This window comes from Schistosoma haematobium, chromosome ZW (assembly GCF_000699445.3).
Source record: "Schistosoma haematobium chromosome ZW, whole genome shotgun sequence".
Taxonomy (NCBI): Eukaryota; Metazoa; Platyhelminthes; class Trematoda; order Strigeidida; family Schistosomatidae; genus Schistosoma; species Schistosoma haematobium.
In genome coordinates this window covers 14,351,703-14,365,296 of record NC_067195.1, presented here as the reverse complement: position 1 = coordinate 14,365,296, position 13,594 = coordinate 14,351,703, and the positions used below count along the sequence as shown (strand labels likewise).

At 33.5% G+C, this 13,594-nt stretch overlaps 1 protein-coding gene across 2 annotated transcripts in view; it reads left to right on the top strand.

The window, feature by feature from the left end:
* AGPAT5_1 (1-acyl-sn-glycerol-3-phosphate acyltransferase epsilon) overlaps positions 1-7,464 on the top strand; it is a 33,522-nt gene extending 26,058 nt beyond the window's left edge. Inside the window, exons 7-8 of one of the 2 annotated variants that reach the window (XM_051210482.1) lie at positions 4,648-4,768; positions 6,332-7,464. In XM_051210482.1, coding sequence (XP_051070476.1) covers positions 4,648-4,768; positions 6,332-6,746 — 536 coding nt within the window. In that variant the 3' untranslated portion in view covers positions 6,747-7,464. The remainder of the gene's footprint in view (positions 1-4,647; positions 4,769-6,331) is intronic. The other variant, XM_051210483.1, reaches the window with a different exon arrangement.
* Positions 7,465-13,594: the final 6,130 nt, after the last annotated feature.

Here is a 13,594-nt window from a genome sequence, read left to right as displayed (position 1 = left end):
TCTACAATCCCCATGACGCGAAAGTAAGAACACAAAGACTGGTATAAGTGATGATTTATTAACCCCAAAACACGACGACGACGACGATTCTAGTAGAAAATACAATCATTTATATATTGATTGTACACCCATTTTCGATTAATAATTAGGATGAAATCACACATATGAAAAATACATAAAGTTATAAGAAATCACATACTGAGCATAGTTCATGTCAATGGAATACACGAATATCATGTTTTGCAGAATAAAATATCATACAAGACAATAAAACAAATACTACATTGAGTAATCATTACATTGAATCAAAACAGAAGTAGTCTTGAACAAAACTCATAATGAGTAAATCAATCGAAAATTGACTTTTCTTTCCATCATATCACTTTCCGAACCATATCCTCGATGACAACATTTGACTGTGGCATGCTCTATATTGTGTCTTTATGTCCGGCTAGTATCACGTGATTTATCCGCCAATCGAAATACGACTTATACCATCTTAGCATTGTGCCAAATCAATGACATTCGACCGGTATGGGCAGCCTAGCGTCCTTATTGGTCCGCCTAGCCCGTCCAGTTGAGTTCAGAACAACAATACCAGCTTCCACTATGCGAATTATATATTTCAAACATACTGTGTTTATATATCAAAAAAACAGACCGCAACGCACCATAAAATAGGAAATAACATTTGTACACAATAAAGCCAAAAAGTAGCTGTGAAAATGGAAGGCAGTAGTCAATAAACTGAACATAGCTTAAGAACCGTAAATCGTATATTATTATACGATTAATTAATAAATTGATTGATTAATAAATGATAGGTCAAAATAAAGCTTATAATAAGAGGAATATAAATATACATAATCTAATTATTGAATAGTTATAAAATAAGAATATTTACAGAATATTAGTCCTCGGAAGTTACCCGTGATTTAATCTTCACTAGGATATGACACTCTAAGCTCATTATGACAGTATAAAGTCTCTCGTTTTTTTGTACAATCTTTTAACATATTGTAGATAACAAAGTATTTTATTTTTGAAACAAAATCATACAATTATAATTGTATATTTATTATCAAATTCTTTTCGATCATCGATCTGACGCCAGTTAGAACATTAAAAAAACCCCTTTAGATTTAATATTGTGATCAGCTATCACAGGATCTTTTTTGCATCAATGGCTCAGTAATATTTAATGAGGTAAATTGTTCTTATGACAGATCGATAATTGTCATAAACAAGATCTATTTCTTCAAATATATAACTGTATACATGTAACTGAATATTCTATGGTATATGAATATTAACCATTTCAACTTTGACATTTATTTACATTAAAACAAGAAATTCTCTTATTCAAAATTAATTAGATTCTATCATATCATTATTATTAAAATCATTAATTTAATTTTTTCTTTATATTCTACACAAATTTTAAACATGAGTAAACCTGTTGTTTAACGAAACAAAAAAAGGATAAATTTAAATTTATATTAAAGTACTATTCCTTCTTCAATTTGATACTGTTTGTTCTGGTAAATACTACTTAAAACAATAGTAATAATATAGATTATCTATTCATAAATAATAGAAGAATGAAAACTAGAATTAACATTTCTGAATATTATCAGGAGTTTTGTGGAGATTTTAGAAATTTCACTAGTTGAAATCATGAGTCAATTGAAGCTAGACCACCATGGAAAATCTGGAAGCAGTGGACGGCCGTTTCGTCCTGAATACAATGGTGTACGGTGACGCAATTTCGTGGATTGGTTGAAGTTATACATTAACACCGTTGGATGCTAGCTCAATGGTCCAATGGTTAAGCACTCGCTTGCAAGACTGATAGGTTCAGGGTTCAAATTTCGCGGGGTGGAGAGCGTGGATGCGCACTGCTGAGAAGTCCCGAAATAGGACGAAAAGGCCGCCCTGTGTTTCCAGGTTTTCCATGGTGGTCTAGCTTCAATTGACTCATGATTTGAATTAGTGAAATTTCTGAATATATGGATAAAAACGTAATAAATTTCAAGTGCATTACAGAAATATATTCAACGAATTACATCATACTGTATATAATGAACAATGAATATTCTATTCAATATATTTGCTAATACTTTATAGTCCTGTAATATATTTAAATTTTTTAATACTATGCACATCTCGTTAGAGATTCTACTTATAAATGAATAGGATATCAATTAACTAAACATTAAAATGTACATTTAATCAGATGCTGGTATCTTTGATTTTGTATATATATATATATATATATATATATATATATATATATATATATATATATATATATATATATATATACTGCAAATAAATGGTTATTCTATAGCATTTGAGATTGGCAGTTAGATTAATATAAATAACCTTATGTTCTCCCGCTTTATTCTCATAGAATTACTGCTTGTTAGAAACTGTAGATAAAACAACAAACTTTTATATTTACTTAGCCAATTTATTAATTAGACATTTAAGAATAGAACATTATATGGTATGTAATTTTCATCACTGGTTAAATTCAGATAGTTAACTGTGAAATACAATCAGTCAGACAGCTACAACGTAGGATCAGGCACATATATACATCGGTCCAAGTTAGCACAACAAGGTAAACACCAAATTCATAGGAGTAGTTACTTCAATGATTGTAACATATAAAAGAAAGATTGTGTATAAGGATGTAGTACAGGAAGAAAGGTATAAAGTAATTTTAGTCTCACGATTTAAGGCGACACAAGGAGTGTATACACATACGACATTGTGATCGATTCTCAGCCACGTCACCCAGAGTCCTCAACCATTTGTTACGACAGTCATGCGAACCCCGACCAAGTAATCTGCATCTACGAATGTGGCTCAGACCAGGAGTTAGTAACTTGAATGACTGATGCCACATTTTGGTTTGGCCACCTCCAGCTTTCTTCCATCCGTCTCCAACATGAGCCATCATTGAGCTGTATGGTTAATTCCTTTTAGTTTGAAACTAGTCAACAGTTCACCCTGACATGGAATCGGACATATGACATTTATTTATTTCAAGAATCACAACATCACAAATCACTTAGGATAATCACAATAACTACTCAGCATTCATTGATAGTTTTTACTTTTAAAACGATATAACTATTCATCACATGTATAAACCAGTGGTATTAAACCTCATGACTTTCTCTATCCACAATTTTGTTTGTAAATCGTTTCAATCCGTGGTTTTTAAAATCGACTGCATTCAATATTTTAAAAATGTATAAAAACGGATTCAATACTAGTGTGTTGTGTGGTACTGGTCTTGACAGAAATATGCAATATGTATCATCAATCGAAACTGAAATGCCTGGAGGCAGAAGAAAATCAAAGAAAAGAGAACGAGAATAAAAAGTACTGGTGTGGAATGAAAAGAAAAATGAAGTTCGAGAAGATTGATTGACATTTTGTCAATGAAGTGTTCACTGTATGGTTCTCAGAATTTACTAAGATGTTAAAAATTTAGTATCTAAATACATTCGATTGCCCCCACTTGTGTTCTCGTTCACTATACTGGTACTTATAACAGCATAAATCTACGGCTGAATCTTGAACTTCGTCCTTTTTTAATAAAACCAAACAAGTAATCATTGCATATTCGACTGTGAAGGCAGTAATGTATTCATCTACCATTAAATAATTGAGTAGACTATCAATAAGAGCCATTCATTACTTATTGTCCTTTGATATACTTAGTACACGTAAATAAAACAACATGTAACGGAACATCTGGGAGTATTTTCTTTTTACAAGTTACAACTAGTAAGTCTTTGAGTTGTGAAAATATTATTGTGTTGAATCAAGTGTAAAAGACTAAGTAATGTTTGAAGTCATTTGAAATAAAATTACTTAGTCTAGCTTGTGATAACTGAAAAGAAATTTAAAATCACAGTTTATGTCATATACTGAATGTCAAATCCTCACTTTCGTCATGGTCCCACTTATATGATACCTTGTTCTGACTTAATATTTTATAGAGTATCTCTCTCCTCTTGTCATTTTTATTATGAAGATGTGTTTTCGAATTAAAATTTTTGATTAGCATTTATATTAATTACCCTTCATTTAAACAAATGGTCAAATACAATCATAATCACAAGTATTTGTGCCTAAGAGATAAATATTTCTCATATTTCACGCAATTCCTCTGATTTCTATTTACTTTAAAATATATGGTCGATCTAATTATCTCGATCCATCGAGTCAATACTTTAGTAATTAGATAGAAAAACTTGTAAGACATATAATTATTCTAATTTTAATAGTTGAGGTCATTAGTCAGTTGGAGCTAGACCACCATGGGAAACCTGGAAGCACAGGTTTCGTCCTATTTCAGGACATCTCAGCAGTGCGCATTCACGATCCCGTCTCGCGAGATTCGGACCCTGGACCAATCGTTTTCGTGCGCGAACGCTCATCCACTAGACTACTGAGCCAGCATCCAACGGTGTTATTGTCTAACTTCAACTAATCCACATAATTATTCATCTGTTGTAATAAAAATAAACTCACTAAAAATGAAATTGATTGTTGTTGCTGTTTTTTCGGGTTAGAAATTGTTTCTTATATATGTCATTTTGTTTTACTTTTAAAACGTATTATTAGATTGGTTAGTAAGACAGCGAAGTTTATACATCTATTTGAAGCGTATACCAATAAAGCAAATCCCAAGTGATAGTCAATCAATCACTCAATGGCTGTATGAGCGTTATAGAATAAAGGATGAGTAAGTTAAGTTTTTTTCTCCACTTAATATATATCGCTTTTCAACAATTGACTGAGTAGTGAAAAGTTTCATGCTTGTCTAATCCTTTTAAATACTGAACGAATCCGATCGAACATGATCGATCTAAACTTCTTCCTATTTAACTGTTGACAGAGAGCTGGTGCTCTATCAAGACTACAAGTACACCTTGTTGACGAATGTCCAATAGCAACTAAACCCAAGTCTCAGTATAGATTTTGATTGGCTGGATTACTGGATGGAATACAAATTGAAAAGTATACCCAACAGATGAATTTGTTGATTGGTTCTGAATTTTGTGCAAATGTGAAAAATAGAAGACAAAGTGAATAAATTAAAGTTCGTTTTAAAGGTTTGTAGATGGTACTTAAAGTTGAAATAGATTTTCCTCGAAGGTTTAGATCAGTTGGATTGAAAAAGTATTAGAAACTAGGGTCTGAAGGATGAATTTCTCATGGTAATGATGAAGTTTTCAGATGTGTACAATATTGCCGGAAATTGATTTGATAACTTTCATCTCTCATAGTAAGCAACACTGTGAAAAATGAATAGTCTACATTTTCAACTTTATTCGGTTCTCCTATGTGAGAAAATTATCATCTTCATAGTTTCATAGATATTTAGAGTAAGAAATCAAAATTACGCAACCATCAGTTCTTCCTAGTTTCTTAACGTTTCTCTGGTTGATATCAACTCGAGATAAAAATAATAACTTCAAAGTGAATAGTCTCCTCTTATGGTTTGATTGGCTAGTTGATGATGGATTGTTTATTTTGACAGCACTTTTCCTAATCTTATCTACAAAGTCATTGGTTACATGTTTCATCTTAATTTAATTGTATGATTTCTTCGGTATACATAGGTACAGTGTTGGTAGTTTTAATGGTTGCATGGGGTAAATAGGGATGTTCAAGATACATCAAACAATATGCTTTTACGGTCAAAAAAGTCAAAAACTAGTTGATAAAATTAAGGAAAAAAATGCATTCTAACACAAGATCTGGAACTAAGTAATTCATTTTCGAAGCTTACTTTGTCATTGTGGTCAACATCATCACATCCTGCTTCAAACTTGCAACTTAGAGATTGAATCATCCTTCTCAAAAGGCCGTATGTCACTCAGAATAACGTTTTTATCGGTTTAGTTTATTTCGATTAAGATAAGTTACGTTTGTGATAATTGTTCAAATCGTTGTTTTGCATCACGAACTAAATTAAAATCAGACAGCTCTTGCAAATCGTGAAACAATGAATGACTATCCTTTAATATTATGAGAAACGATAACCAACTACGGCGACTCATTATAGTAAATCAACTTGAAGTTAGAAAATGTGAACCATTAGTTTTCATATTAATAATATACATTTAACATACTCCCCACTTACCCTGACTGTATATTTCCAAAGCTTTTCAAACTAAAAATATAATAGCTATAGAGTAGCTCTAGCTTTTGAATAATGATCCAGCTAAAATCAGTTTATATTACTAATAATCTTGCCCTGATTGAAACACTTTTTTTGTTTTTCTACCTTATTAATTCTTAGTTTTATCGATAATTTACAAGCAAGATTTTATAAATCATCTCAAACATTGCAAAATCACAGTCATACCAATCATCAAATCATTGCCGAGTCGATAACAACACTGAACAACTATGATGTGGATACAAATAACAATAATAATAATAATAATTACAGTAGTAAAAATATCCGATGTTTACCAAATGATTTAACAATAATTAAACAGAATTTTCTTGATTGTTTCACCGATGAAATGTCTAAACAATGCTTAGAACTTGAAAAATTTCACCTTTTCGATTTCTTACCATACGCAATATTATTTTATGGTATTACAATTTATTGGATTATTGGATTTGGTTGGTATGGTTTAATGAGTTATTTAACTGCAGGTTTAATTGGAACAATTGGTGGTCAGCTATATGTGCATTTCGCAATTTAGTAATATTTAAACATATGTATATGTTTATGACGCTTTATTCAGTTTATTTATTATAATATTACAAAAATTGCATGTATATTATCATTGACATGTAATAAAGTGCTTACTTAAAAGTACTATCTTGGTTAATTTTTTAATGTGAAAGAAACAACATACCATTTTTCGACCACCATACATTCATTGTTTTGTGCTCTATGTATGGATGCAAATATGTGTGTTACGTTTGGTAAAGTGTAGGCACAATTAGAAGTTGAACACGTTTAATTATTTTAGGCACATATATGTATGCATATATGATCTGAATCGGTGTTTACGTGCCTAACGTAATTTTATTCATTTTTTAAAAATCATGATATACTTGCTCCCCATGACATGTTTCTAAGTTATACACTATGACGCACAGACGTGAATAACTCCGCCTTTAGCTCTTTTAAGGCTACTACCGATACCAAACACGGGTAAAGGAGCAGAGTTGAGTGTGAGGTGCTGACATAGGATCAACTCATCACCTCATGGTTTCAAACATGAAACTGAAGCTAAAGAAGAACCGGACAAATGAACAGACAGCATTACAAAGGTCCAATAGAGCGTTCCTTCAGGATATTAACAAACTCAATGAATTCAAGATAACTCTCAACAACAGATTCCAGGCCTTACAAGATCTACTGGAGGAAGAAAAAACTACTATGGAGGACAACTGGAAAGGTATCAAAGAAGCATTAACTTCAACTTGTCAAGAGGTTCTGGGCCTCGAAAAGTATCATCATAAGGAATTGATCTCTACGAAAACCCTGAGCAAGATTAAAGAAGGGATGGACAGGAGGGCGGTAATTAAAAACAGCCGAACAAAACAGAGCAAGTCAAGGCGTAGGCTGAATTCACAGGAGCAAGCAAGCAAATGAAGAGGAGCATTAGAGCTGGCAAGCAGAAATATGTGAAAGGGCTAGGGATGACAGCGGGAAAGGCTGCAAGTGAAGGAAATACGAAACAACTGTATGACACGATAAAGAAACTATCAGGGAAATATAGTAAACTAGAGAGACTGCTCAAGGACAAAGGAGGAAAACAAATCAATGAGGTTCAAGAACAGAGGAAATGATGGGTAGAACACGTTGGAAAACTCTTAAATAGACCAGCTCCATTGAATCCACTGATATTGAAGTAGCATTTACAGACCTTCTCATAGATATCACTCCACCAACGATCGCAGAAATCAGGATGGCCATCGAACAAACCAAGTATGGGAAAGCAGTAGGACCTGGCAATATACCACGTGAAGTACTGCAGTCAGACGTAAAAGTAACTGCAAACATGCTTTGCACTCTATTTAGGAATATTTGGGAGGAAGAACAAGTGTCGATGTACTGGAAAGAAGGATACCTCATCATGATATCAAAGACAGGAGATCTGCGCAAGTTTGAGAATCACAGTGACATCACATTACTGTCAGTACCAGGAAACGTTCTCAACAGAGTGTTGTTGAATCGGTTTAAAGATTCAGTAGACACCCAACTTCGAGATCAACAGTTCAGATTCCTTAAGGATCGGGCGTGAATGGACCGAGTCGCAACACTACAGATCATCGTTGAACAATCAGTTGAGTGCTACTCGTCACTATACATCAATTTACCTGTGTAAAGGTATTTGACAGTGTGAATAGGAGAAATTTATGGAAACATCTTCGACAATATGGAGTACTTGAGAAGATCGTTAATATCATCCGGAATTCATACGACTAACTACACTTCAGAGTTGTGCATGGACGACATCTGACAGACGCATTCTAAGTAAGGACCTGAGTCAGACAAGACTGTCTACTTTCCCCCTTCCTCCTTCTTCTGGTGGTCGATTGAATTATGAGGACCTCGACATCTGACGGGAAGCACGGAATAAAATGGACAGGTTGGATGAAACTAAACGATTTGGACTTCGTGGATGACCTGGCATTTCTGTCCCATACACACCAACAAATGCAGGGCAAGACAAACAATGTAGCAGAAGCCTCTGTATCAACAGGACTCATCATACACAAATAGAAAACCAAGATCCTCAAATACAACACGGAGGACACCATCTTAATCACACTTGATGGAGAAGATATGGAAGAGGGGGAAGAATCATCAATGGACAAGGAGGATCGGATGCAGACGTAATGACAAGAATTGGCACAGTAAGGGCCGCACTCTTACAGTTGAAGAACATATGGAACTCAAAACAACTGTCAATTAACATCAAAGTCATAATCTTCAATACAAACGTCAAGACAGTTCTACTGTATGGAGCTGAAGCGTGGAGAACTACCACAACCATCAAAATAGTACAAGTATTTATAATTAATTATCTACACATGATACTCAACATCCTTTGACCGAATAACATCAGCAACAGCCTACTGTGGGGGAGGGCAAATCAGTTTCCATCTGAGGAGGAAATTAAGAGATGTTGGAAGTGGATAGAACATGCATTACGGAAGTCATCGAATGGTATCACGAGGCAAGCGCTAGCTTGGAATCCTGAAGGGAAACGGAAGTGAGGAAGGCCAATGGACACACTGCGTCGGGAATCGGAAGTAGATATGAAAAGGATGAATAGCAAGTGGACAATATTAAAGAGGATTTCCCAGGACAAATTTGGATGGAGAGTGCTGATGAGCGGCCTATGCTCCTTCATGAGGAGTAATAGGCGTAAGTATAGACATAATTAGAGTTTTCTGAGTCCTTTTTTTAACGTTCAATGCACTATATTGGCATTTTATTTAAATAAAGCTATCTGTTAATTCACATAAACGGATTCTATTTATTCTTGTCAATTCATTCCATACGTTTTGAAATTTATGCATAAACTGAAATGAATAAATGAAATTATCTCTTATAACAATAACAACAGATATTTTATTTGAAATATTTTGTTTCTTCTTATGTTATACAACGTATATGTAATGTTTTATAAAACATGGATTACATTAAACATTTATGTACACTACGCTTCAAATACAGATTCATATATGCTTACTGGCTTTATTAATTTTTCAACACCATGAAGTTTATCATTTAGAAGTTATACAATTTATCGTCGACGGAGAAGTTGGTATTGGGTAAAATGGTCTACTTTTTGTTTAATTTTGGGGTTTCCGTGTGGTAAACAATTTATTAAATAAATAGTGATCGCATCTAAATGTTATCCATTACATAAGTGTACTGAAAAACATCGAACCGTTATTTGTTTTGGACAATTTGAAAGACAAAACATCGACAAAATATCAGGAAATGAAAATATTTTATACACATAGTTCCGTTCATGATCTTGGAAAGCGCAATAACAAAAATTTTGGTAGATTAGGATGAATTCATTTTTTTGATTGAGATCATGAACCGATTGATGTTAGACCACCGTTGGAAACCTGGAAGCACTGGAAGGTCATTTCGTCCTGCTATGGGACTCCTCAACAGTGCGCTGCTGCTTAGAAGCTGTGAATTTAAAAGTCATAATTACAAAATGGGTTTAAATTACTTACATGAAAGAGTTTAGTTAGGGGTTATTTTGAAGAAATATCAGCATAGTATAGCACAGGTGTAAATAAATTTAATAGTCTATTTCAATGTTACGCTCATATAATTCGGATTCGGATGAACGTATAAATATGTTATCGACATAAATCTTCCATATGACTCCGTATATTAGCTAGGTTAACCCCGTTTGTGTTACGGTGATAATAAGTACTAAACTCCACATAATAAAATTCTGATTAATTTTGAATCAGTTAAGGAGATAACCTATCAGTGAGCACTGACGACTACGCAAGGCATGGGACCTTTGACCTTTAGATTTCGTGTTAAACGTCAAACCTTCAGATCAATGAGTTGGTGTTCACTAGTTTACATGTCCAATGAATTCCGAATATTCCTAAACTAATCGTAGTATTTGTCACCCACCCGAAACTGTCAGAAATGTGAAGCGCTGGATACTGATTCAATGGTCTGAAAGCTGACCACGTCGTCAGACCTGCTCACCTTGCATCCCTTTCTTGCTGTGGGCATTGATTTTCTTTGTTAAGGAGACCCGAACTGTATGGAAGCAGCTATCTGATGCCTTATAATTGTAACTGGCTGTCTAACCTAAGTCATTCATTGTTAAAAGACTAGTAGTTCAAATACTAGTCTTTTAATATGACGGGGATCTTTAAACGGTTATTCATTGTTGCAAAACTCCAAATTGAGCAATCTCCCAAACACCCTAGGATAAAAAATAATTTCAACAGTTTTAAATGTGAAATTCTTAAAATAAATCACTAAATATCCTAGATGTTTACATTTCCTGTTCATCGAGTAATTTGATTTGGGAGGTTTTGACGTACATTTTAGTAGTTCCGAATATTTTAAAAATAGTTTACAATTTATCTTCATAGTGTGGTATTTTTAGCTAAGTACAGGCAACATTGTCAGCACAAACTTCAAAACTCAAAATGAAAACTTCACAATTATACCACCTCACTCAGAGAATAGAACTCCACTAAAATCGTCCACTTAGGTTACAGATCTTTTCACAGCATTTCGAAATTATATGAGCATAAAACTATTCTTCTTATTCGAAAATACCCAGGCTTTCTCCAATGAACGACTTCATTTTTTCAATGATTGTTTTTGTCAACATGTTCTACCCACGAATACCAAATATAGACCACCAGTCAACTAGCCAATGGAAAGAAGAATAGATGAGAAAAGTAGAAGGCAACAGGTATACTTAGTGGTCACTGGTGAATATTACAGGATACACAAATACCAAGATATCATGGAGGATCGAAAGAAGAAGCTAAATAGAATAGAATATTCATTCCATTCTACATAAGTAGACGACTACGTTTTGTCCTAATCAAAGTTCAGACCTCTTTTTGACTTTTTTTAACGTTTCAGTGAATGGTAAACCAAGATAAAGAAAACTTCAAATACACTCATCTAAACAAACTTCCTGTCTTGATACTAATTTAAAATGTTGCAAAGTTAGTGTGATCATTAACTTTATCAATTTCATCATATCACTACACTGAAAATTGATATGAACATTATTATTGATTGTACTGAACAACAAAAATTCTTCGTTTTTTTTCAAGAAACAACACTTCTTTTATTGTTAGCTGTGTTGTGATAATGATTGTCCACATGCAAATCAGTACATGTTTGATTAACTACTTAATAAGAAAAGCCAGTCCAAACATGTACACCATTAGGATATAGTCTTTTGAAATATTTGCTTAAATCTTGAGTTTAAATTGGTGATTTATCATTAACTTTGGTGCATGACATTAATTGATTAAAAGAATTTACATATTCACAGCTTTGTAAGAAATATACTCTCATTTAAATTACTGAATTGTGGAAGCTATGGGTGATAGGAATTTTTGGTATAATTATTGTTTATTGTGAGATAAGATTAGTTAGAGAAAAATTGTATCATTAGCATAACATTTGGTTGAAAGTGAAGTAAAACATTTTAATTCATTAGGATATTCACCAGGAATTAATCTTAGTCATAGCACCACTCAAATCCACAGAACAATGGACAAGCTTCCCTCTTAGTACGGAATGAAAGAGCAGTTTGCCACTCAACTGTCTCTAAAATCGATCATAGCGAGCGCTTAACCATTTAGTACTTTAACTGTGACTACTCCATGAAAAATATCACAATTAAACCACTTCATCCTAAGCGTTTTACTTTAATTAAGGTTTAAACTCTCGTATTTGATCGAAAATTAGAAAAATGACTCGTAATCACATAATGCTACAAATCAGCTGCTTGGAATTAATAAAAAAGTTGTTAAAAAGTGTAAAGTGTGTAGAACTGAACTTGCAGTGTCGAAATTCAGCTGAAACATTTTCTCCTATCCATAAAAGGAATTGGAATATTAGAAATCTCTCTGAAAGATAAAAACTAAGGCGGCTGACATGAGTAAATAAATAATATATTTGTAATATCCCAATGAGTAGAAAAATCAAATTTTCTGACGTTTGGTGACTTAGTGTAGGTCACTTCTTCAGAGGATAAATAACCAAATCAAAATTAATCCAAGTTTAAATAGTACAATGGAACAACAAGAATACTATATGATCAATCAAACGACGGGACTGAATAAATCAATGTCATGTCATTTCGGTCAGCATGATCCATAAGCAACATGTATGTAAATTTGTGTATAAGTGTGCAGTGTTAAGGATGGAAAATGTGTGACCTTTATGGTGAGAAAGGATAGAGTTTAATTTGTAAGATAATAGTGTAAATTGTGAATAATATCAGACTAGGTGGCTAGAATAAGTCGTCCAAGTATGACGTATAGTAAGGCATTCTTTTCTATTGAGAGCAGTAAGATTAAGCATTATATAGAAAGCTTCAGCTGCTCTCCTTTCCTTGTAATCAGAAAAACGTTTTTGTAATATTTTGATATTTTTGAAATCGATTTGGCGGTCGTTGAAAATTGCGTGAACTGCTATTGCCGGTTTAATTTGAAGTCTATCCAGTTCTATGGGATTATCAGGTTTCTTTGTGTACCTAATATGTTATTCGGGACGAGTCGAGATTTCGCGAGAAGGCATCACAATCGACACAAGCTAGTTTGATATGACGATTAATAGCTTTTATTATATGTCATGTAAGGCCCGAAACACAGTTGTATGAGATTAGTAGAATATAGCAAATTATCGATATACTTTTATTTGAAGAAATTCATTCCTCAAAACTTGGTCGTTACGGTCGCTTCTGGTCTTTTGGCTCAACGTGGTTTCGTCCTTCGTCTGCAGCGTTTCTGGTCCGCTTTCCCTACGAACGCAATCTTCAGATTCTGGATACAAACCACTCTG